The sequence below is a fragment of the Danio aesculapii genome, chromosome 13 (genome assembly GCF_903798145.1).
Source record: "Danio aesculapii chromosome 13, fDanAes4.1, whole genome shotgun sequence".
NCBI lineage: Eukaryota > Metazoa > Chordata > Actinopteri > Cypriniformes > Danionidae > Danio > Danio aesculapii.
In genome coordinates this window covers 2,679,142-2,704,744 of record NC_079447.1, presented here as the reverse complement: position 1 = coordinate 2,704,744, position 25,603 = coordinate 2,679,142, and the positions used below count along the sequence as shown (strand labels likewise).

Genomic DNA, 25,603 nt, shown 5'->3' with positions numbered 1-25,603 from the left:
GTCCTGAGGTACAGACTCGGACTTATGACTCCCTACAGGCCATCATTAACAACACGCCTGAGGGAAAAGCACATTTCACAGGGCCATTACTGACTATTGATGGAGAGAATACAGTAGCTGTCTGGCTGCCAAGAAAAGAGCTTCAAAATACAACGATTAGATTCAGTATCATCAAGTAAACACGCAATACAGTATGTGAAATAATGAATATACAGGATGAACAATCCATTGGCTTGAATAACTGACTACCGTAGGTGATTATTGAGATCGCTACTGTAAACCTTTATGTCATTGTTTATGTCATTTAAGTAATTCATGGCCATGTAATTCTCAGATGGGGCTTTAGTATGCTGTGTGCTAATAAGTCTTACATTAGCTGCCATCTACACCACAGTACAAGACTGCATTAGTAGTTAACTACACTACCTGACAAATGTCTTGTTGTCTATCAAAGTTTTAGGAACACAAATAATAAGTTGACTTCTAGTTGATCATTTGATATCAGAAGTGTCTTATATGAAAGGTAAAGGCCTCTAGATTACGCTTATTTGACCAATAAAATATGATCATGCCTTGATTATGAATGATTTGATTAGGACAGTAAGGTCTGACTCTGCTTAGACTAAAGTCTGGTCACTGAACCTTCAATAATGTCCAGTATAGAATATGTGCTCATGCTGCAGTGGAAACAGAATGAATATTGTGTCTGACTCCATCATGAGCTTGGAGGACTGCATCCATACATCTCTGCAATGACTCAAATCACTGATTAATAAAGTCATCTGGAATGGTGAAGAAAGCGTTCCTGCAGGACTCCCAGAGTTCATCAAGAGTCTTTGGATTCATCTTCACTGCCTCCTCCATCTTACCCCAGACATGCTCAATAATGTTCATGCCTGGTGACTGGGCTGGCCAATCCTGCAGCAGCTTGACCTTCTTTGCTTTCAGGAGCTTTGATGTGGAGGCTGAAGTATGAGAGGAGCGCTATCCTGCTGGAGAATTTGCCCTCTCCTGTGGTTTGTAATGTAATGGGCAGCACAAATGTCTTGATACCTCAGGCTGTTGATGTTGATCATCCACTCTGCAGATCTCTCACACGCCCCCATACTGAATGGAACTCCAAACCATGATTTCTCCTTCACCAAACTTGACTGATTTCTATGAGAATCTTGGCTCCATGTGGGTTCCAGTAGGTCTTCTGCAGTATTGGTGATGATTGGGATGCAGCTCAACAGATGATTAATGGGAAAAATCCACCTTCTGACACTTTTCCAAATGATCAACTAGAAGTCGAGTTATTATTTGTTGCTCTTACAACTGAGATCAACCACTAGACTTTTGTCAGGTAGTGTATGTTTAAACTGCAACATTGTCAGAATGAAGTCAAATTCAGACAATCCATTCACAAGAGATTTAGAAAAAAGCTGTTTTGCTAATCTATACAACACATGTTGATTGTAATATAAAGCAATCATCAACAAAACTGGTATAAACCACAGAATGCTAGTAAATTAGAACATTAAAAACACGAGGCAAAAGAAATAAATGGAGAGAGAAGGCACAAAAAAAATGAGAATAATAAACTAAACTAATGAAATGTAGCCAGGCTGATTCATATCAGTGTTGGCATTACTAAACGTGCATCTTGTATCAGCATGTTCACATTCTGATTCTTAAAAATAAACCTTGTTTGATCAAACTGATAGCATTTGTGTTATGTTGTGTCAAATCTTTTCCTATTCTGTGAAAAACAGGCTGATGCTGCTTATAAATCCACCGTGGCATTATTTAAAGGCTAACTAAGGTTGCACTTACAGTGGGCGGAGTCTTCTCCAGGAAGAGGCGGGTCAGCAGGGCAAGTTCCTCTGCTGTGATCCTGTCACTCACCATGGCAACAAGCAGCTCCATCAGTACTGTCTGGCACTCTGATGGGTATGACAGAGCATAGAGAGATTATAACAATATTTACAGAGTTTCTGCAGGTTTCAATTCAAATTCAAGACTTTTAAAGACCCTTTTAAGATCATTAAGAAGAAGTTTTTGACTTATACAGGATTAAACACTAAGGATTTTTTCCCTAATGACCTGGTATTATCATGAGGATTCATATAATTTTGAGGAATGTTTAATTTAATGGGAAATGTGCTGTTGTGAATTGCATCTCTTTGCGATAAAAAACTTAAATATAAAAAATAAGGTTTCACTGAGATGTATTGTTGGTGATTGGATGGAAGTCGGCCCAATTGGGTAGCTTTACATGGACAAAGCAAAATTAAGACCTGTTTAAAATTATTTAAGACCTTCGACACCATAGTGCACTAGATATCACATACGGACCCTGAGCATGTGTCAATAGGGCCACCACATTTGTACAGGGCTCCCAGGACAAATGTCATTCAACCACACTAGTCAATACTACAGCCAATGTGAAGATGCTGGACTTTAGATGCTGTGTGCGGGCGTAGTAATGAGCAAACAAAGAAAACAAAGCATAAAGGCAGAACATTTCATAGGAAAGATTTTGTTTTTTACGGTTTTGTATGTTTTGAACTTTTGTGCTAAACGAGTAGCGTTATTGAAGATAATACAGCCATTACTGCACTGACCATAAGGCAAAGTAGCACCAACTCACACTAAATTCTAGGCTTATGCTAGTTTTGTTGAATAAAATCAGCAAACAATGTAAATGAAAGATGACAACAAGATGTTGCGCTGCCAGAAACTTGTATTATTGTCGGCTAAGTGAGCGAGTCGTTCATAACGGGGATTCATTCACTAACGAATCGCTCCCTCCGTTAGAATGAAAAGTGAAAGCAGGAGAAGTGGGGGGGGGGGGGGGGGGTGTTTCAGGACATGGATCAGCAAGGAGGAAGGATAATACATTTCCATGCACACAAACATTCGCAGCAATGCCCGTGCAGTCACTTATCCATTGGTGTATAAAAGTGATGTAAAATTATAATTTCCGTAAAGTAACAAAATATTTGCATACTGACCACCGGGAAAACTCCCAATCATAGATATACGAGTATATGTGTGTATATCTCCGGCTCTGGATGGCCAAAGTCCTCCACTACACCTCATTCATTTCCAAGGAGTACTACACTGTACTAAAATGGCGCATTCCTTCCAATAGACAACAACAATGAAGATGACATCTAATGTAAATATCGATGTTCAAAACAATATTTCAGTGAATTCACGATTTTTCAAGGCCTAAAATTACATTTTTAGAATTTAATACATCGTAAGACTTTAAGACCCAGTGGACACCCTGATTTAAAACTGGAATGATTACTTCTATTTATATCTACGTTAACCCCAAAATACTATTATTAAAAACATATGTGTGGATGAACATAACAAAAGCCTAGATGTGCAACATTTTGTACTTTCTTATAATTAAAAATTTTATGAACAAGAAACTCATTATGACTTTATTAAAGTTATATGTGTGATTCAATTTTAAAATATTAAATTAAAACTAAATTGAAAACATCCACAAACATTGGAGAAATAAGCACTGCTGGATGTTTGAGATAAATACCTTTATATGAGACGTCTGATTGGCTGAGAATGTTCGGAAATCCAGTGAGAATGACTTTCACACCACCCTGACCAAAAACAGAACAGAATTATTTCATTAATAGGACTTTATATGACTTTATATGAATTAATTCCTCAAAATATTATATGATGATGGGCTAAAATAAAAACTGTCATAGCAAAAACACCTTAATTGCTAAAAGGTTCGCAGAAGGTCATCTTGTTCCTGTGATGTGGATTCACGTGTCTTTGGTTTCAAGTGTACTATTTCAGCTGATTACTTTCTACCATTTAAGACGCCGCAGGTATATTACACAAAAGCAGACAGCAGTCTTCTGGAATAAAACGCCTCACTGTACAGCATCAATATGTAACGACACCCATAAATAAAAGAGAAAAGACTCTAACCTGTTGGTAGAGCAGTGCTGCATTGCTGTGGTGGCCTTTCACAGCTCCCAACAGGCTCTGCAACACATGACCCAAAACCTCCAGGTCTGGAGAACCGCTGGCCAACAGCTGCAGCTCCATCAGGCAGATCTCCGGGAACAGCAGACGGCCGCGGACGGAGCCCTGAGGCACTCCTGCCATCCCCAATGTACATTCCCTCAATGAGACTCCAGCCTCCACCTTTAGCCCTGTCACAGACACAATACTGACTATAAACAACAGTACAGCAGCAAAAGACAGACTGAATGTGGTGCAAGAGTACGCATAGAAGAGCTGATGAGCAAGAACTGTGTGTACCAGAGGAGCCCATGGCGCTCAGCTCCGTAAAAAGAAATTAAGCTGATGGAGGTGCCGCACACCCAGGAACTGCATGATTTAGCTGTGAACTAGCCAGAAGCTCCTACGCAAGCACTGGGTGCTTTTTATTAATGAAGTTCTGCCTCGCGCGCACGCATGCACACAAACACACAGAGCACTCCCTTACACACATTCTCACATACATACAGATGGATCGATGGATCGATAGATAGATAGATAGATAGATAGATAGATAGATAGATAGATAGATAGATAGATAGATAGATAGATAGATAGATAGATAGATAGATAGATAGATAGATAGATAGATAGATAGATAGATAGATAGATAGATAGATAGATAGAACGATAGATAGAACGATAGATAGAACGATAGATAGAACGATAGATAGATAGATAGATAGAACGATAGATAGAACGATAGATAGAACGATAGATAGAACGATAGATAGAACGATAGATAGATAGATAGATAGATAGATAGATAGATAGATAGATAGATAGATAGATAGATAGATAGATAGATAGATAGATAGATAGAACGATAGAACGATAGATAGATAGATAGATAGATAGATAGATAGATAGATAGATAGATAGATAGATAGATAGATAGATAGATAGATAGATAGATAGATAGATAGATAGATAGATAGATAGATAGATAGATAGATAGATAGATAGATAGATAGATAGATAGATCTACAGATAGACCCATAGATAGATTGACCCACAGATAGACAAACAGACAGAACGATAGATAGAATGATAGAACAATAGATAGATAGAACGATAGATAGATAGATAGATAGATAGATAGATAGATAGATAGATAGATAGATAGATAGATAGATAGATAGATAGATAGATAGATAGATAGATGATAAACAGATAGATAGATAGAACGATAGATAGATAGAACGATAGATAGATAGATAGATAGATAGATAGATAGATAGATAGATAGATAGATAGATAGATAGATAGACAGATAGACAGATAGATAGATAGATAGAAGTCATTAATTCACAAACAAGACTTCAACTCTTAACAACTGTTCATTGCACTTAACACGTTTACAATGATAATAAAGCTTGTTAATAAGCTTTTAATGATTAATGGAGGAATTATAATGCTTTGTTTCATTATTTCATCTTCATTTACATGTAGCCTGGTATTTACAGCTACTGTGTATTTCTGTTTATTCGCATCCTCTGTTGCATTTCTGTTTAGTCACAAACTGCTGTTACACCTAAAAACATGTTCTTAATCCCTTAGTCCTGCCGCAGTGCCACACACACACACACTTCATATTAGTCTTGCTGCTGGTATTAGAAATAAAGAGGCAATGATTTTTTAAAAAATCTGTAGATAAAAATCCACAAAAACTAAACATGTTGAATGCCCCTTTTCCATTTACAATGACTGAAACAACAAATATTAGAAATGCCAGAGCTGATTAATAAGTGTTAAAGTGATAAAAAATATGCTCAGATTACTAAAATGTGTTTAGTTCAGTGCTGCTTTTATAACCAATTTAAAATATATATAAATATATCTGCATATTTTTAACACGGTTCCGCATTTAGGAAAAAGCAATTAGTTTAAAAATAAAAAAGTAAGTAAACTCAGGGTAATTTTAAGGGATTTACAGACTATTTCAAAATAAAGTCAACATTTGCTTTAAAAACAACAGGGTTTTTCTTCTTTTCCCCCCCAGTAAACTAATCCATTTTTACAGTGAAACCTTGGCATGAAAACTTGGACATAATCCACGTGGACCGTTCAGTATCAAGTCAAGTCAGTATTAGATGATCTATAATAAAGCACATTCAGATTCAGCCACATCATTATCAGGAACAGTCGGGACTGCATACACAAACACCAGACACCTTCAATGCCCTTCTTTATAAACGAGATCACCTGCAGAGTGATCACCACTGGCTTGCTTGGTTTGGGACTTGTGGAGCTGCACATTGATGGATTTGCTCTTCAGTGTTTGGACTTTCAGCAGTGAAAACTAAACCACACTGAACTGAACTAAACTGAACTTCAACTCTGAACACTGGACTGACACCGTTTTAATTGACTAAAACGTTTATGTTAAGCTGCTTTGACACAATCTACATTGTAAAAGTGCTAGAGAAATAAAGATGAATTGAATACAGAGAGGCTCTACAGCAAAAGTGAGGGAATTTACAAAACCACACTCACTTGTGTGTACGTAAAAGATCAGTCAAACGCTGCAGTCACAAGACACGGCTCAACACGGCGGACTTACATCATAGCCGAAGGAAACAATGACACCATTCTGAAGGCGAGAGAGCCAAGTCTACATGTGACTGAGGAACAGGATCACATACCGACCGCTTGACCAGACCTTCACTCAGCCTATACCTGATGCTAACCGGCTCAAACCAACCGGCTTTCTAGATCATTCTCTGACAAACTCCTCCTGCTATCAGTGATTTAGCACTTCTCATCAGGGCTAACAGATATGTGCATTTCTCTACACTTCATTTCAGCATTAAAAAGACAAATTCTGTTATCATTTCTTCATCATCCCCTCATTCCAAACCTGTTTGAGTTTGATCTGTTGAACACAAAGGAAGATACACTGAACAATGCTGGAAAAAACAGCCAATGACTTCAATAGTGTTTTTGTTCCTTGTATCGATGTCAATTCAGTATCTATGTTTTCAATAGGGGTGTCAAAACTCATTGTTTCTTCAATGCAGCGCAATGTAGACGCGGACAATTCAATTTCAGTTCAGTAATAGATCAAAACTGCTTATTACTTACTGATCCTATTTATCTCCTATGCGCTATGTCAAGGTAAAATACTTTAGTGAAGGAGGTGAGGGCGAGTAAATAAAACGCTCCAACTACTTAAAAAGATAGATAGATAGATAGATAGGTAGATAGATAGATAGATAGATAGATAGATAGATAGATAGATAGATAGATAGATAGATAGATAGATAGATAGATAGATAGATAGATAGATAGACAGATAGACAGATAGACAGATAGATAGATAGATAGATAGATAGATAGAACGACAGAGAGACCGACAGACAGAACGATATAGACCGATAGACAGAACGATAGATAGAACGATAGACAGATAGAAACAGATAGAACGATAGACAGACAGAACGATAGACAGACAGATAGAACGAAAGACAGAACGATAGATAGATAGACAGACAGACAGACAGACAGACAGACAGACAGACAGACAGACAGACAGACAGAATGATAGATAGAACGATAGATAGAACGATAGATAGATAGATAGATAGATAGATAGATAGATAGATAGATAGATAGATAGATAGATAGATAGATAGATAGATAGATAGATAGATAGATAGATAGATAGATAGAACGATAGATAGATAGATAGATAGATAGAACGATAGATAGAACGATAGATAGAACGATAGATAGAACGATAGATAGATAGATAGATAGATAGATAGATAGATAGATAGATAGATAGATAGATAGATAGATAGATAGATAGATAGATAGATAGATAGATAGAACAACAGAGAGATCGACAGACAGAACGATATAGACCGATAGACAGAACGATAGATAGAACGATAGACAGATAGAGACAGATAGAAACAGATAGAACGATAGACAGACAGAACGATAGACAGACAGATAGAACGAAAGACAGAACGATAGATAGATAGACAGACAGACAGACAGACAGACAGACAGACAGACAGACTGATAGATAGAACGATAGAACGATAGAACGATAGAACGATAGATAGATAGATAGATAGATAGATAGATAGATAGATAGATAGATAGATAGATAGATAGATAGAACGATAGAACGATAGAACGATAGATAGATAGATAGATAGATAGATAGATAGATAGATAGATAGATAGATAGATAGAACGATAGAACGATAGAACGATAGATAGATAGATAGATAGATAGATAGATAGATAGATAGATAGATAGATAGATAGATAGATAGATAGATAGATAGATAGATAGATAGATAGATGGATAGATGGATAGATAGATAGATAGATAGATAGATAGATAGATAGATAGATAGATAGATAGATAGATAGATGGATGTACAGTCAACTCTATTTTATTTATAGGTTAATAAGTATAATGACTTGGCCTTCTAGTTAATCAGGAAGTCAGGATTTAGTTCTCTTTGACTCATGGTTGAAAACGCTGCATTATTCACAAAACCTCTGGATGGAAACAGAGCTCATTTCTGTTTTTTCCAACATTATTCACAATATCTAGTATGATGTGTTTAACAGAAGAAACTCATAAACGTTTAAAACACTTGAGTCTGAGTAAATAATGGGGACATGTTAGTTGATTAGTAAACTATTCAATTTCAATTCAAGTTTATTTGTAAAGCCCGATTCACAATAACTATCATTCCAAATCAGCTTTACAAAATAGACACATTATTAAATTACAATCACAATCAGATAAACTACTTTACCCCTTTAACGCAATAAACCTTTAAACAAAATTCTAAAGCACACACATTTAAGATTATATTCAAAAACAGAGTACAACACTCCAGATCATTTAAATAGAAGACCAATGTAGCCTGTAATTTAATATACAGTACAGTAAGTGGTGTATGAGGAATGCTTGTACCTTCCTCCTGCCGGGTGGAGTCCTCAGGGTTACTCTCACTGTCTGCGTCATAGCCTTCCTCTTCTCCCAGAGGCTGAACTGCACTCACATGAGCCTCATCCACGTCCTCAGACAGATCACCAGCTGGAGGAGCTGCTTCACTGACCGCACACTTCTGCAGAGACACATTCAACACTCATCAGACGGGAGCAGGGATTCTAATATAACTAACACACAAACACATATTAAACACAAATGAAAAACAGGAAATGAAAATAAAGTATGAATTTGTATAAGGTAATAAAACTAACATTTGAATTATTATGACCCGAAAAATCTCAGCTGGGTCAGTTGGCATTTCTGTGTGGAGTTTGCATGTTCTCCCTGTGTTTGCGTGGGTTTCCTCTGGGTGCTCCGGTTCCCCTCAGTCCCAAGATATGTGGTACAGGTGAACTGAATAAGCTAAATTGGCTGTAGAGCATGTGTGTGAATGCAAGAGCGTATGGGTGTTTCCCAGTGATGGGTTGCGGCTGAAGGGCATCCGCTGTGTAAAACATATGCTGGAAAAGTTGGCAGTTCATTCCGCTGTGGCAACCCCAGATTAGTAAAGGGACTAAGCTTAAAAGAAAATGAATGAATGAATGAATGAACGACCCTAAAAATATAAAAGTACTATTATATTATTATTATTATCATCATCATAATTATCACCACTACTACAACCAAATTGACGAATGGATAATGTAAAGTAATCAAGTAAATGGAGATTAAACATTATTATGTGTATTTACGTACACAAACACACATTATTATTATCATATAAAAAACCTGAACCTTATTATTACTAGATGAAATAATTAATTCTAACAGAACTAACATATAAATATATATTAATTATAAAAAATACAAAAAGTAAACATTTTTACTATCATATTATTATTATTATTATTATGATTATCATTATTATTACAACTACTACACTATAACCATATGAAGCGATGGATAGTATAAGGTAGTTAAATTAATGCAGATTAAACATTACTATCGTGTGTGAGTGTATATATATATATATATGTGTGTGTGTGTGTGTGTGTGTTGTCTCGTGAGTTGTGATGTCATGATGGAGCGCGAGTGTAAAATTATCACTGAAGATTGGAGGCAGGGTTGATTTGAACTGTACACCAAGTGCTGCCTCTGTGTTGCGCGTCAGTCATTGGCTTTGGCGAGTGTGACATAACAGACTCTTTTTTTACTGGAGTTCATCGGCTGCCGTGCCCAAACAGAGGCTACAACTGCAGCCGCAAACATTAACCATGCTTCATAACCATTCGCATTATTGAAGTGAAGTACAGAGATGTAAACAACGCAATCAAACTATTACAATTGTGAAGGCCTTTTAGCCGCATTTTGCCACAGGATAAGCTGTACACACAGGCCGATTTGATACTATTCTCTGCACCCACAGAGTCAGTAAAGTACCACAGACGGACACATCTCTAAGCGCATGCGCACACACACAGATACACACAGACCGTTAACTCGTCACATCATCATCAGAGAAGACGCGCTTATGCTGTCGAGGAAAAACATAAGTTCTCTTTTCATTCAGCGAACGGTATTAATTTACTTTAAAACAACTCTCTTCTGTCAGTCTTTACTTCATTTTGTCATCCAGTACCTCAGAGTGTGTCACGGGGGCATGAATGAAATGTTGCTGAATGAAAGAGAAACTGCTGAAAAATTCTAAATGAAATACCAAAAATGACATGATTTTTTGTTTTAAAGTTCATTTTGTAGAAAGGAGTTCGATTTCTCATGTCAAGTCAGTCAGTAGAGTTTATAGCTAAATATTTAGCAGTGTTTGCATGTCCTTTATGACATATAATTCATTAAAATAGAAACAAAATACTACTTTTAAATTATAATAAAAACCCACCTAAGTTGAATAAAACTTTTTCCATTCATATATTAGCAAATGTTTTGCTAATATTTAAAATGATATATGAAACTCTATTTCCCATTCAAATACACTACTAGCAAAATATTTTGCAGTGTTCGCATGTACGGTATAGAGTTCATTAAAACAGAAGTAAAATAACTTGTTGATTATTTAAAAAGTTCCTAAATAGTTTTGCAATTTGTGTTTCTTTTTTTTTCAGTTGAATAAAAGATTTCTTAAAAATAGGTTAAAAATCTCGTCTCATCTTGTTGTCGTGAACCCAATCTCGTGTCTCATCTAGTCTCATGGAGTAGGTGTCACACCCTTAATATTCACACTTTAATATTATTATATTATTAGTTATTATTGGTAACACTACAATAACTACACACTGAATCATCTATTAAGCATTAGCCAATAGTGAATTCATTATCTGTTACGCATTAACTCTACATTAATAGATGTTATTAAGCGGTTTATAACTGCAGATACAAATGCTCTGTTCTTGACTTATAAACACATTTAAAATGAAACAAATCAAAAATAAATCTATGCAATCTTATCTAAAGTCAAATTTAAACATTGCAGAATAACAGGAGTGTCAACATATCACATAAAATATGATAAAACAACAATATAATAATAATTTAACAATATATTATGATATAACATTTCACTGTTATTTAGCGATGTTTAAACTGCACAGTTATTTTATTTTAGTTAAGGGTGCAAAGATTTATTTTGCATTTGATGCAGTTTCATTTATGTATCTTCATTTGTGTAATAGAAATTAATAAAGTCATTTATTTTCTTTTTTTACTGTTTAGGATGTAACTGAGCCTTTAACTGTCATTTATTACATATTTATAAAGCATAAATAGACTTAACTTAAGATTAGGTCACAATACTGCATGAAGTTGAGTTAATAAAACATTCATAAAAATACAAATTAACTATTAGTATGTGCCTGAATAATCAGATATAGAAACGTTAATATGTATAGTTTATTAATCATGTACTTACACATTCTGAATGATCTCTAAAAACCAGCAACTTCTCTCAAATATCTGGTTTGTAAATGACAAAGTATGAAAACACAATCATTAAGCATATTATATATGTGCTTATAAGTTAAGAACAGAGCATTTGTATCTGCAGTTATAAACTGCTTACTAACATTTGTTAATGTAGAGTTAATGCTTAACAGGTAAAGAATTAACAGTTTGCTAATACTTAATAAATGATTCATAGAGTGTAGTTATTATAAAGAGTTACCTTATTATTATTATTATTATTAGATGAAAGGTTGAATCATAATATCAAATTTATAGAATTTGAAATTAACAACATATTCCAACACATCATAACAATTCATGAATGATTATTCAAATATATATATATATATACACACACACAAACACACAGTCGAAGTCTGAATTATTAGCACCCCTGTTAATTTTTTTCCCCCAGTTTCTTTTTAATGGAGAGGAGATTTTCTCAACACATTTCTAATCATAATAGTTCTAATAACTCATCTCTAATAACTGATTTATTTTCTCTTTGTCATGATGACAGTAAATAATATTAGACTAGATATTCTTCAAGACACTTCTATACAGCTTAAAGAGACATTTAAAGGCTTAACTAGGTTAATTAGGTTAACTAGGCAGGTTAGGGTAATTAGGCAAGTTATTGTATAACGATGGTTTGTTCTGTAGATTATCGAAAAAAAATAGTTTAAAGGGGCTAATAATTTTGACCTTAAAATGGATTTAAAAAAAATAAAAAACTGCTTTTATTCTAGCCGAAATAAAACAAATAAGACTTTCTCCAGAAGAAAAAATATTATCAGACATACTGTGAAAATTCTGAATCTGTTAAACATCATTTATAGAAATATCTGAAAAAGAAAATTCAAAGGGGAGCTAATAATTCTGACTAAAACGGTCTCGTGTATATATTCTTACTGCATTGAGAATGTTTGTGATCAATAGGCACACCAAATTTAGGAACCGAGTACATGCAGGTAACCAAATACGGCATGTGTGATCATCAGAGCATTCTGCTATTAAAAGCTGAAGTCTAAAACCATAGCTGAAATACACGCTCGTTTCCTGTTTTGAATATTCTCTAGAACTTTCGTTAGGCTTTTTCTGAAGCATTATGTAGAACAGATGACAAAAGAATTAAAAGGCAATTAAAATAAAACAAAATAAAACACAGCTGTCAAAACATGGCAGTAAAAATAGTATTTAAATAAATAAAATAAAAAAACACAGTAATAAAATCAAAGAACTGTGTGTTCAAACTACATAATTAGCAAGAAATTGGCAAAATCACTCTCACTCACTTACACAAACACACACAAATGGACCAGTTCCACATTTGAGTGTTTTCATTTCCCTACAGCGCAACGTCGAACATCAAGATTTAAAACGAACAGTAGTCAAACAGATTAACGCCAATCAGACAGCAGACTCTTACCTTCTAAATGAGCTCTTCTTGAAAGAAATAATAATACAATTAAAATGATATCCTTATAGCTTTGCTTCTGTTGTTCTCGTTGTTTGACAGAAAACGTTTGTGATTTCAGAAAGCTGGTTAAAAAGTAAAAGAAAAAATATATGATTTTCGGTCACAGGACCACATCAGCTGACCGTTTCCACATAAAATATAGACCCGTGTGCCCCACGGTGCTCAATCACACAAAACACACAAAAAGGCTGCTTATCCATTCCTGTTTCGCCAAGGGTCATTTTATTTCAGAAAGCAGATTTACTTATTAAAGAGAAACTCGGGCACCGAAATAAACGTTACTGTGTCCAAATGATAAAGATTTATTTGGGAATTACTCAGTGATGTGTTCCACTTACAGAGCAAACTGTTGACAAGAAAAGCCCTCAATCTTTTCAGGATCATGCAACTGAGAAGATTAACTGAGAGGCCAATTATATAAATCTTGCAAAAGCAAAGCAGCATGGCTTACAAAAGCACAGAAACCAGAAAATACTGCATTTTTAAAGAAGAACACATTACAAAATACACTCACATGTGTGAAAATCCCAGTACTGAATTACTCAGAGCAGCCCGTGTGGCACTAACAACCATGCCTTAATCAAAGTCACTTAAATCAGCTTTCTTCCTCATTCTGATGCTCGCTTTGAACTGCAGCAGATCATCTTGACCATGTCTACATGCCTAAATGCATTGAGTTGCTGCCATGTGACTGGCTGATTAGACTTTTGCATTAACGAGCAGTTGGACAGGTGTACCTAATAAAGTGGCCGGTGAGTGTATACTATAATAATCGACACAAAAATAAATCCTCCTCCAACACTAACCCCATCTAATCGTTTACTTTATGTTTATTCAGTCATTCATTTTCCTTTGGCTTATTCCTTTATTAATCAGGGATCGCCACAGCGGAATGAACCACCAACTTATCCAGCATATGTTTTACACAGCGGATGCCCGTTCAGCTGCAACCCAGTACTGGGAATTGATTTAGTGGCTAATTCGTATGAATTCGTATGATCTAATTCGTACAATTTAGTACAATTTGCTCATCCGCCAATGACGGTTGGGTTTAGGGGTGGGGTTAGGTGCCATGCCTCCTTTTTAAAATCGTACAATTTCGTACGACTGAACTCGTACGAAATTCGTATGAATAAGCCACTAAACTGTCAAAACATAAAATACTTACGTTTTCTCGTGAGATCAGGCTGGAATATATACGCTTTATGCAACAAAAGTTTTCCTACTTTTTCTACTACAATTTTTGGCTCGTTTCTAGCCCAAATGTCCACATTTCATCTGTACCTGACCACTGTGATGGTGCATTCACACCAGACGCCAGTGCTTTACATGATAAGTCAATGCAAAGACACGAATAGACATCCTGTGGCGCAATGTGCCTGAATGATGCGATTCACATGAATGAAGTGGTGCAAATTCAGCGTTTTGCACGTTTGATGCACTTAAATTGTGCAATTGGAAAATCTGAACTTCAGCGGACTTCAGCGTTAACCAATCAGGAGCTTGCTCTTGTAGGGGAGTGATTATGACGTAGAACCTGCAGTTGGTGTCCCGAGGGGAAATCCTGCTGTCGACACCGGACAACAGCTCATCAAACTGGACTCGGCTCAGTCTGAAGCACTGCTGAAAGCCTCCATCATTCATTTTTTGGAGGAGTTGATGAACTCACAGAGGTGGTGCACCTCTATTCAATTCAATTCATATTAATTCTATAGCACTTTTACAATGTAGACTGCCAAAGTAGCTTAACATAGAAGTTCTAGTAGATTGAAATTGAAAACAGTTCAGTTTTCAGAGTACTGAAAGGATCTAGGATCTAGTGGGCTCAGACATGGCGCAGAACAAATCTACTAGTGGTGTAACAGATCACAAATATCATGGTTTGGATAACATTGCGGTTTTTTGATTCATAGATCGAACCATTTTTTGGATCAGCAAAAAAGGGAAGAGACAAATCGTCACCTTGGAATTATAAAGGTTCTGTCTGACATTTTTGTCAAAACTGAGTTATCGACATTTTCTTATTAAATTAACACTTATTTACATTATGGGATGTTTTTTTTACAAGTTGTTTACATTTTAAGACTTTTTATTTAAAAAAACAAATGTTACACACATACTGTTTGCTACATGAACGCAAAAACTTTGAAGCTCAATATCTCAAAATAATTCAGATCGCAGATTAAACCTAATAATTCCAAGGTGATGAAATGTCATTTGCTTTTCATTTACACAAAAATATTGCTGCAAAAACCCATTGGTTTAAACAAACAGAACTTAAAATAACTTAAAAAAAAAAAAAAGATCTCTGCTACTGTTGCTGATAATGCTAAATATAGAAATCTGACATCTTGTACAACAGCTCATATATATTTTCAGTCAATGATTCAACAATTCACACATAAAACTTCATGTTTCGTTACAGGTGGATCATTTCTGAAAACCTATTCAGTGACATAATTTTGATGGTTGTTTGTCGCCACCCATTGGTTACACAATGTAATTGCCACAACATTCACCAGCGTCAAGTTCCATTAAATGATGATTTAACCTTTACCGTAAACATCAGTGTTTATATCTGAACTATAAACTGTTCTCCCACTACTGCTGTGTTATTTAACTGTTTGTAACTCACTGAAAGGTGTAAAAACTGAATCTCTCTCAATAAAATGCAGATTTGAATGCAGTGCTTTGAAGGATTAATAAACATATGCAAATCATTATTATCATTTATCATTCATGTTATGCAGGTTTGAATTGAGACACTTATCTTTTAATGCTTAATTGTGCAGCTTCACACTGAATGCATTAATGCAGGCTAAACACACAGTGACAGAAAACACCTTTAATTACTAATCTAACAAAGCATTTACTCCGTCATCATGATATTTTACAGGGAAGCCAAAATGCTTTCATACATGTGATTTGAATGACGCGGGAGGGGATCTCTCTACAATTGTTATAAATGTTGGATTAACCTACAAATTCAACAAAGTTATAAATGCGCGGGACACATGCGTTCCCAACTGTGGAGCCGCGTGTGTGGATCTTGTCGCAAAATATGGCGAAAAGACCAACATGACAGTAATAATTTTGTTTGCTGTGTTTAATTCAATAATGTATGCATGTATACCACAAATATATGCATACTCCACGTCTTAATTCTATTTCTGTTTAGTTCTGACTTTAGTCATAATCACTGTTTGGAGCTTATGACGGCCTACAGTTCACAATTCATGTTTAATTGAATAAACAGTTAGTAAACACAAGCACATCTTACTGAACATCATTTATCTTCATCACCAATTATCATAGCAGAACAGTTTCTCAAGCAGTTTGTGATGCATATTGGAAACAGGAGATAAACCCCTGGTCTAATGCGCCACCTGGCTTGAGAAACCTGATCTCAAAGACTTACTTTTAGTCATTATTTAGGTTTGCACACATATTCTGAATGCCTTCGGCAGAATTCAAATGAGCCATTTTACTCTACATTAATCCAGATTAATTCCAAGATTACAGTGAGATTAATCTAGATGAAAAAAATTGATCTATTTACCTTATTCTCCGTGTACGAGAGGGCACAGCCATTTGAATTATTTTGGCTCAAGACTTCCAGTTTCATTCACTTCCATTAATTTTTAGACGTTAAAAACAGCTCATTTTGCTGCTTGATGTTGCAAACTGATATTTTCTTATTATATTATTCTATTTTGTCTGTATTGTCATGCAAATACTTGTTTGTAGAGTAGAGTTTATTATTCATAGTCATTTCTCCCATTGGCAGCTGAATCGGAAGTTCTAAAACAATCGCAAAAACGAGCACACTTCCGCATTGAAGAATAAGGTCAATACCCACCTATACTAAATTTATATCACAATATTTATAACAAAAAATCTATTTATCTCAATATGAGATGTTTCCAATATGGTGCAGCCCTATTCCATAGTCTAGATTTGTAATTGACTTTGGATAAAAGTATCTTTTAAATGAATGCATGTAACTTAGACATAAACATAAAGGGCATTAAATCTTTTAAACAATTACATTTTATTTAAAGGTGCCCAAGAATGAAAATCGTTAATGAAATATAGGTTAACGTTACTCTGATTGGGTTTATATTTGTCTGTGTTCAGCATACATCATGCTCTGTGTGTGTGTTTGTAAGAGTGGCACATCAGAACGGAGCTCATTATTATTCATGACACGAACCATATATGGTCAATCATGGACCATCTGAATTTATGGGTATATTGAAGAGTAAAACATTTGCTTATAAAACCATTTCTGGAGATTACCAAAGCCATAAACCTACTATGTACACAACAGAGAACTATTTAACTTATTAAACCAGTGCAGTATATGGCACCTTTAACAGCCAGTCCTACTTTCACGAGTTTTAGACATCAGATGAATATAAAGAAGGCTAAACTCCAGACTCCTCTGTCAGGAACACAATTATTAAAGAAGCAAATCCAATTACCTTGTCAGGTTTCTCCTCAATGACTTCTGGACTGCAGAACATCTCAGCCAGAGCCACACGGAGTAAGGAATCAAACAGAGGGACGGCCAGCTCAGAATTGACCACTCCAGAGCGAGAGAGCTGATCCCTGACCTCACACAGAGTCTCCTCTACAGACTGCAGCTATGAGAGAAAAAATAAAGTGTAAAAATGACACTCATCTAAAACGAGACGGTGACTCACTTCAAAATGTGAATCAGTAGCTCTGTTCCAAACCCTAGTCACATTTACCCCTCACGAAGAAAGAAATCACAGAGTGCAGCGCAATGAAAAATGCATTCAATACCTTTTAGATGTAGTTCACTCAGTTCAACTGGAAGACTGAGGATGGTGTGTTTTAATTTGGTGTGATCAAAATAATGGAGACGGGACGTAAACATGTGATCAAAACCGCAAAACAGACGACTAAATCTCCTATGACAGACATGTTCAAACTAGGGTCCGCGGAGCCAAGTTGACCCATGGTAACCATTGATTCGGCCCACCATCCTATCCGAGAAGAGAGTGATGGGGATGGTTTAGAGCAGTTTTTCCCAACCCCGTTGCTGGAGGCACACCAACAGTACATATTTTGGATGTCTCCCTTTTCTGACCCATTAACGTCAGGTGTTGGAGTCTCTTCTGATGTTATGATAAGTTGATTCAGGTGTGTTTGATTAAGGAGAGGTTGAAAATGTGTACTGTTGGTGTGCCTTCAGGAACAGGGTTGGGAAACACTGGTTTAGAGACTTTTATTGGTTTGTTTTATAATTAATTTACAAAAAAGCTAACTATAATTAAAGGTTTCAATTTAAATGGTTTAAATGAATCAGATTTAGTTTAAAATGTACTGACTATCTCCTGAGGGATAGAAGACAATGCAGAGACATTGGTGAGCGAATCAAGGCAAAGGCAAATTCTGCTTGACTAGTGTATACAGCACTAAACTGCCGTGTTATAAATGATTGTGATTGCTTTTATTGCAATACATTATAATTAAAGTTATACAGCATTAGTTAATATGATTCAAAGAAATGCTTTCTATTTATTTATAAATATTATAAAATGAATGAAATACGCATGGCAACTTTAATGTAATATAGTTTGGTATATTTATCTTCGGCCCACATTTCTCAATATTTTGATTTAGTCCCTATATATGAAAAGGTTTGGGCACCCCTGTCCTATGATAATCTTTATTGCTAAATGTTGAGGATAAGGAATGAAAACAATGACGCAGACAAAAATGCAACTAACATTAGCATTTTTACGTGTATATCTTATAACACTGTAAAGTAGAAACGCACCAAAATTTTGGGCTGGTGGTTTTTACCCGAAAGAGAAAATGCACGAAAAAATTAGCAAAATAAAAGCCTATGCTTGAAGCTTTCGATCTTCTCCCAGCTGTTGTAACCGCACAATCTGAAGTGGCTTTCACACCAGATGCAAAATGCGCTGAGCTACGAAGCACATTCATTTAATATTCCACTCATTGTATATTCCACTCATGTACACGTCTATGCATGAACCGCACATGCTTACTGGAAAACCAAAGTCTGTTCAATTAACATGCCGACAGGACATTTCTATGTAGTATATTTATAGTGCTACTGTGCCGTCATGGCAAGAATGGTAAACAGACGTCTCTTGAGTCGTTCACGGTTAATAAACATTTACTAGAAATAAAATGTGGTTATTTTATTGCCTTTTTTTTCCTGTAGAATTTTTCATGGTTTTTGGTGCTTCTCAGTGACAGATTTACATCACCTTATACTAGTCTGTAAGGCTGGGCGATTAATCGAAAAGTATTCAGAACCTATAATCGATCTAATTTTTTTCAATTGCTTTCTCTACCGCATGTGGAGTCACGTGACCTCCCTCTGTTAAAGGCTGAGGCTGATTTATACTTCCGCAGCCACTTTGCACCCACACCCACTTTTATCTCTAGTCAAGTGGGACAATGGACCTTTTCTTGAGTCTTACTTTGCACTACATTGACGATGATTTGAAGCTGCACCAGAGATGCCTCGAGACAGCATATTTTCCATTACATTAAAATAATTATTTACATGAAAATATTTTACAGAAGATGCAAAAAATGCACCGTTTAAAATATTATTTACAGGATATACAAGAGTTATTTGATTTAGAAGAGATACTGCTTATTTTCTTCTTTTAATATGATAATAAAGCAGCTAACTAGGGTTTAAAACAGAGCTACTGTAGTATGGGTTCCCACTGTACCTGAAAGGAAAGATCTGGCTCAAGTCTCTGTAGGGCTGAATTGGCACTGTGGAGGCAGATAGCCAAAAGCGCCTCCAGGAGTCGAATACTCTGAAAAGGCCATTCCTCTTCAAGCCTGTGCATTGGATCATTTGACTTGCTCTCGGTCTGAGAAAGGCTGACAGTGTCACTTAGTTCAGGATGTTGAGTGTCTGCTGTACCTGCATTTGTCACCATATTGTCAAACTGTCCTGTAATACCTTGAGTAGGAGAGTCTACATGAGATGGACTGCTTTTGCCTTTACTCTCCCTCTTTTTCTTGAATTTACAGTCCTTGTTTTTAGATGTGAGTTTCTGGATGACCATTGTCATTAAACGTGAACAGACATCCAGACCTCCCAGCCTGAAGAACTGCCTCTGGAACACTGGACTGGCCATGTAGACCCAACGGCACACTGACCAAACATCAGCAGCTCTCCTGACCTGCTCTTTAGAGGGAAGAGCCACACTATCTGGAGACAGGCAAGGTAGGCGCCCGCCTAAAGGTTCACTAGCTGTACTGTCATAACCTGAGGTGTCTTCAGAGTCATTAGCCGAGTCTCTGTCGGAGTCTGCTTCCTTGCTCACACACAGGAAAGCAACGCACAGAAAAAGGTTGATGGTGTTCAAATGTGCCTCGCCTCGGTTACGTCCTATTCCAGAAAACTCACTTGTTCCACTTTTGCACTTTGGAGGACATGCCTCTTTCAGGCCTTCGTAAAACTTGGTGAGGCTCTGGGGGGCATCACCGGTCCCACGTGTACTTAGTTCCTCCACGAGTCCAAGAACAGCTTCCCTTTCCTGAGCTTCGGCTCTTTCTAGCTCATGCACAGCAGATTCAGTGTGATTTCGCCATGCGTTCAAAATAAGTGTCTCAAAGACTTTTAGTGCCCATGGACGAGTGCAATCCAAGTAGATCAACTCGGTGACTTGGTTCAGTCCATTACAACTCAGAAAGAGGTCACGTACTACCCGGCTAAGATGAAACAAAACATTAGAAGTTATACATTTAATAAAACACTTCAGAATCACAGTTTAGTTCAAAGGGTTAGTTCATCCAAAAATCAAGCATTCTGAGTTAGTTCAGAGAGGGTTTGTTGTTGTGAATGAATTTTAGATGAACTAACGCTTTATAAGCTAATTTAAAGAATTCTAAACAACAGTGGATAAGAGAGGAAAAACAATCATACCTTGACTTCAGCAGAGCAGGCAGAGTTTGAAGATAAACCAGTAGCACCTCAGCTGGGAGACAATGTGTGTGGTAACTGCAGACCTGGCTACAGGTAGTTGACACACCAAGCTGCTGTGCATGATGGGTTAATTCCACACCTCGCTGAAGGACAGGGTTAAAAATATGAGTGTAGAGTTGCCACTGCACTACTGCATTGCCTCGCAAAGTCAGCTGGCATACATGACTGGCAATCTGTTGACTCAAATGCCAGTCCTCCCCAAAAACAAGTTCCTGATAGGCTTCCAAAGCATCCCACTTCCATAGAATGTCTTCAGCTCCTCCGCTGGGAAGAATACCCTGGGAACGATAGGATGGTGATGGAGATGTAGACAAGTTTGGTTCTTTCTTAGGTCCACATCCCTGCAGGGTCTCTTCAAGACCAAGTAACTGGCTGCTATCCAATGTGCAAATATTGCATGAGGCAAGCTTGGCCTTTTCTGAGGGTTGTCCTCCTCCAAGCTGTTCTAATACAAGTCTACTAAGGACACTCAACACATGGGACTGGTAGCTCCGCAGTCCTGGAGCCTGAAATGCTTGTAGCATTGGTGCAATTACAGATCTTGGATCCATGCAGCAACAGATGCCGACAGCTTGCACTCCTGCCAGCACCTGAAGCACAGCAGGACCTGAGGGCGAGAGGCGTTGAAAAAGACGCAAACACTGGTGAGCGCAAGCCGCAAGGCAACAACATCGTTCAGGGTACCGCACCTCTCCATCATTACCCTTGGAGTCCTCCTCAAAGGGATTTCGTCGAGCTGCCTGCTTGAAAGCAGATACCGGCAGTCCTGAAAGGTCACGATGATGGTGCAAGAAGTGTGAGTATTCGCAGCGACGGTGTCTACGACGTGCACAAACAGACTGGTGTAGCTGCTCTGACTTGGCCCTCTTGACCGCACTGATAATTTTAAGCACATCAGCTATCAGACAACGCAGATGCTCTGATGCTTCATTGCTAACCTCAGAATTGTGAGCTTCTGCTAAGGCCTCAAGGCGTAGAGCTGTTACCTCAAAGAGCTCCAAGCCACGGTGTTGCACAAATTCATGAACTAATTCAAGCGACTGACTGAAAAAGAAAGGGTTTGGAGCAGAGGCCTGCAAGCAGCCCAGCAGTAGTTGTAAGACACCCTGTAAGAGTTCTGGCAGTAGCAAGGCCCGGTGACGGTACCTTGAGAAGGAAAAATCTTCTTGAATCTCCTGCAGAGTCTTCTTTGGCCTTGGAGCAAAAGGGTCCGCTTGTCTTTCTAAACAGGTACGAATCTTTAAAGTTGCTCTAAGGAGGTCAGTCAAGCTTCGGCGTAGATTATCAGGCAGCGTTTCATTTTGACCAACATCAACAAACATCAAGTGCAAAATGGTGCGTAAAAGCATCCTTTGAACAAGTGCAATTGGCTCCTCAGTCCAGCCTCCAGCTAGCTCATCAATCCCACCTCCCCCTCCACCACTGGGGCCACAGCAGTCACCAAACTCAGTGAGTATCTCTGTGAGGGTGGGAACAACACTGACTGCCAAGCCTGGGTTATGATTGATGGTCATGTCAAATTTGCAGACCTTTTCAAGAAGGGACAGTAGAACATGGCAAAGATCAAAAGGTGAGTTCTCCATGCGGTTGAAGATGGAGAGAGTGGTGGGGTCTGACAGCATGTTAGGATCCATTGTGTGAGATCCAAAAAGTCTCAGGTGAGGCTGTGATGGCTCAATAGTGCCCATTGCTTCAAGAGTGGGATGTTGCTGTGCTGGTTGTGATGAGTTGTTGGACTGGTGAAGCTGGCAACTAACATGAATTGTCGTACTATGGAATCTGCGATGTTTGCTCCCAGTGTTTGTGGTTTTATCATCCGAGTTGGCTTCAGAGTCTGATGTGGAAAGCTGAGATTTGCGTGCATCCCTTACAGAGTACCGCTGAGCTGTTCTACGTGAGCGACGTGACTTCCAGGAGCCAGATAAACGCTTTGTAGAGTTCTGCACATCACATGGATCTTGCCCAGCCTTTTGAGGGATGGTCCTTCCCTCTTGGCATAGGAACACCTCAAGTAGTGAAGGCAGGGCGAAATCTAAGATTAAAAAAATGAGTAAAAATAGTTTAAATCTATATTTATGGTAGTCCTAACTGGTATCAGCTGGTTATACAACCTGGTTTAATCTGGTTTTATTAAAGTAAATCCTGATGATCTCTGGAGGTCTGTTTACAACACAATTACAGGAGCTAATAACTCAACAATGTGGAAAGTAGCTGCTAGAAAAGCTTAGCATGCCTGCTCTAAATACCTCAGGCCTCAAGCTCAATGAAAACTCTTATCCTTTCCATTTTCCTTTAACCGTACTGTTTCATAATTTAAGCCATCTCATGGTTTCACTAGTTGTTCATGCACACAGCTGTTTAACAATTCATAGACTCTTCGCAAGATCACACCATCATATGCTTTATAAAACATATTGTGTACAAGTATATCATCTTTCAAAATAATTGCAATGTCAGAAACTCATTTAATATTAACACAATTACTTAATTCAAGTTTCAAGGTGGGTTACAGTATACGTCTAGGGGGCTGCCAAAAACAAGACTGTTAATAGGATGCATTATTTAAGCGCTTTATCGTGACTCTTACCTGGGGCTTTCTCCTCCTGAACAGGAATCTTCCAGACCAGAGGTAGCAGAGACAATAAGAGTGTGAGCAGCTCTTCCCGACAGGTCAACTCCTAAGTAAAAGGTTTGAGAGGTTAATTCAGGATTTGAACAGAATTCTTCACTCTGCCTTAGCAATCCAATCAAAGTCTCCTTGAAGCGGATTACTTTTCTCACTTCTGCTTCACAGAGATCTCTTGTCAAGCTAGCATCCAGAAAAAGATGGTAGAACTGCAGACAACAAAAACTGCATTAAGAAGGTCCACTTGCAATGGCTTAAGACAGTGAGCCTCTAAATACGGAGTCTCCTCCCAGAGCAAGAGAGCATTCCTCACAAGGAGAAGAGAAATCAGTCTGACAAGTGTGAATTAAAAGCAAATACAGGGAGCTGCTGCCACAGTGCTGTGTGACCCCAGGTAAACAAGGAACTGGCAGCATACTCATAAGGTAATTAACAAAATGGCTGGGGACCCATATTGACCCACCACTATGCAAACACACAGGCGATTGATGTGGTGTCGAGAGATAGTTAAGTGGTGCTGAGTTCAGAGAAAAGGCCCATGTCTTGTGAGTAAGAACCACTCCAGACATGATTCATTAGAACTCTCACTTCAAAGAGAGTGGAGAAGAATTGGATCAAATAAACCACTTGTCACTTCCATCGATAATGCAAATAATCCTGTTGACAGACTAACGGAACATTATTTAGACTCATCTATTGTAAACAAATCAGCAAAATAAAGTAGTAAGTAGGGATGCTCCGATCATGATTTTTGCAGCCGATACCGATTTCTGATTGCTTGTTATGTTTATCGGCCAATATAGAGTACCGATTCTAATGCTTCAAGCTTTATATAACTTTTCCATTGCATAAAGCATATTTTCCCTCCAAGTATGATACTTAATTGGAGATATCTCCTTACCTAAGAAAATAAATACCTCTCTTATGACCATTTAGTTACCATTAAATTACCAACAACGCAATCTAAAAACATTGCAAATAAATAATATGAATGAATAAATATGACCATTTAGTGTGAACATGTCATGGTCAGATTTAGCTTTTCAGAAAATAATAAACAGAACAGATAAAAAAATTAATAAATGACCAACAATGCAATCTGAAAACATTGCAAATGATGTTCATTGCAATGAGTATATTACAAGAAGTTATATTATTAAATATTTAAGTAAAAAACATATTTCAATTGTTTTTATTTTCCTAATATTTCCAGCCAGTGAACTTAGTGAACTTGCTATATGGTTAAAACCACAGAACTTTCAGTTCTTAAATGTAAAAAAGGCCTAAATACATGCAAGGCAATTCAAATATAATGCTCATCTACACCTATTGATAGAGGGCAGTGCGGTGACTCAGTGGGAGCGCTGTCACCTCACAGCAAGAAGGTTGCTGGTTCGAGCCTCGACTGGGTAAGTTGGCATTTCTGTGTGGAATCTGCATGTTCTCCCCGTGTTGGCGTGCTCCGGTTTTCCCCACAAGTCCAAAGACATGCACTATAGGGGAATTGGGTAAGCTAAATTGACTGTAGTTTATGTG

At 37.3% G+C, this 25,603-nt stretch overlaps 1 protein-coding gene across 2 annotated transcripts in view; it reads right to left on the bottom strand.

Annotated features, from left to right (window-relative positions):
• lyst (lysosomal trafficking regulator) overlaps nt 1–25,603 on the bottom strand; it is a 190,463-nt gene that overhangs the window by 107,581 nt on the left and 57,279 nt on the right. For both annotated transcript variants that reach the window (XM_056470332.1, XM_056470333.1), the window contains exons 5-12: nt 24,029–24,119; nt 21,382–23,473; nt 20,174–21,167; nt 17,912–18,073; nt 8,975–9,128; nt 3,955–4,181; nt 3,548–3,614; nt 1,816–1,925 (exon numbers count right to left, since the gene is read on the bottom strand). In XM_056470332.1, the coding sequence (XP_056326307.1) occupies nt 1,816–1,925; nt 3,548–3,614; nt 3,955–4,181; nt 8,975–9,128; nt 17,912–18,073; nt 20,174–21,167; nt 21,382–23,473; nt 24,029–24,119 (3,897 nt within the window). The remainder of the gene's footprint in view (nt 1–1,815; nt 1,926–3,547; nt 3,615–3,954; nt 4,182–8,974; nt 9,129–17,911; nt 18,074–20,173; nt 21,168–21,381; nt 23,474–24,028; nt 24,120–25,603) is intronic.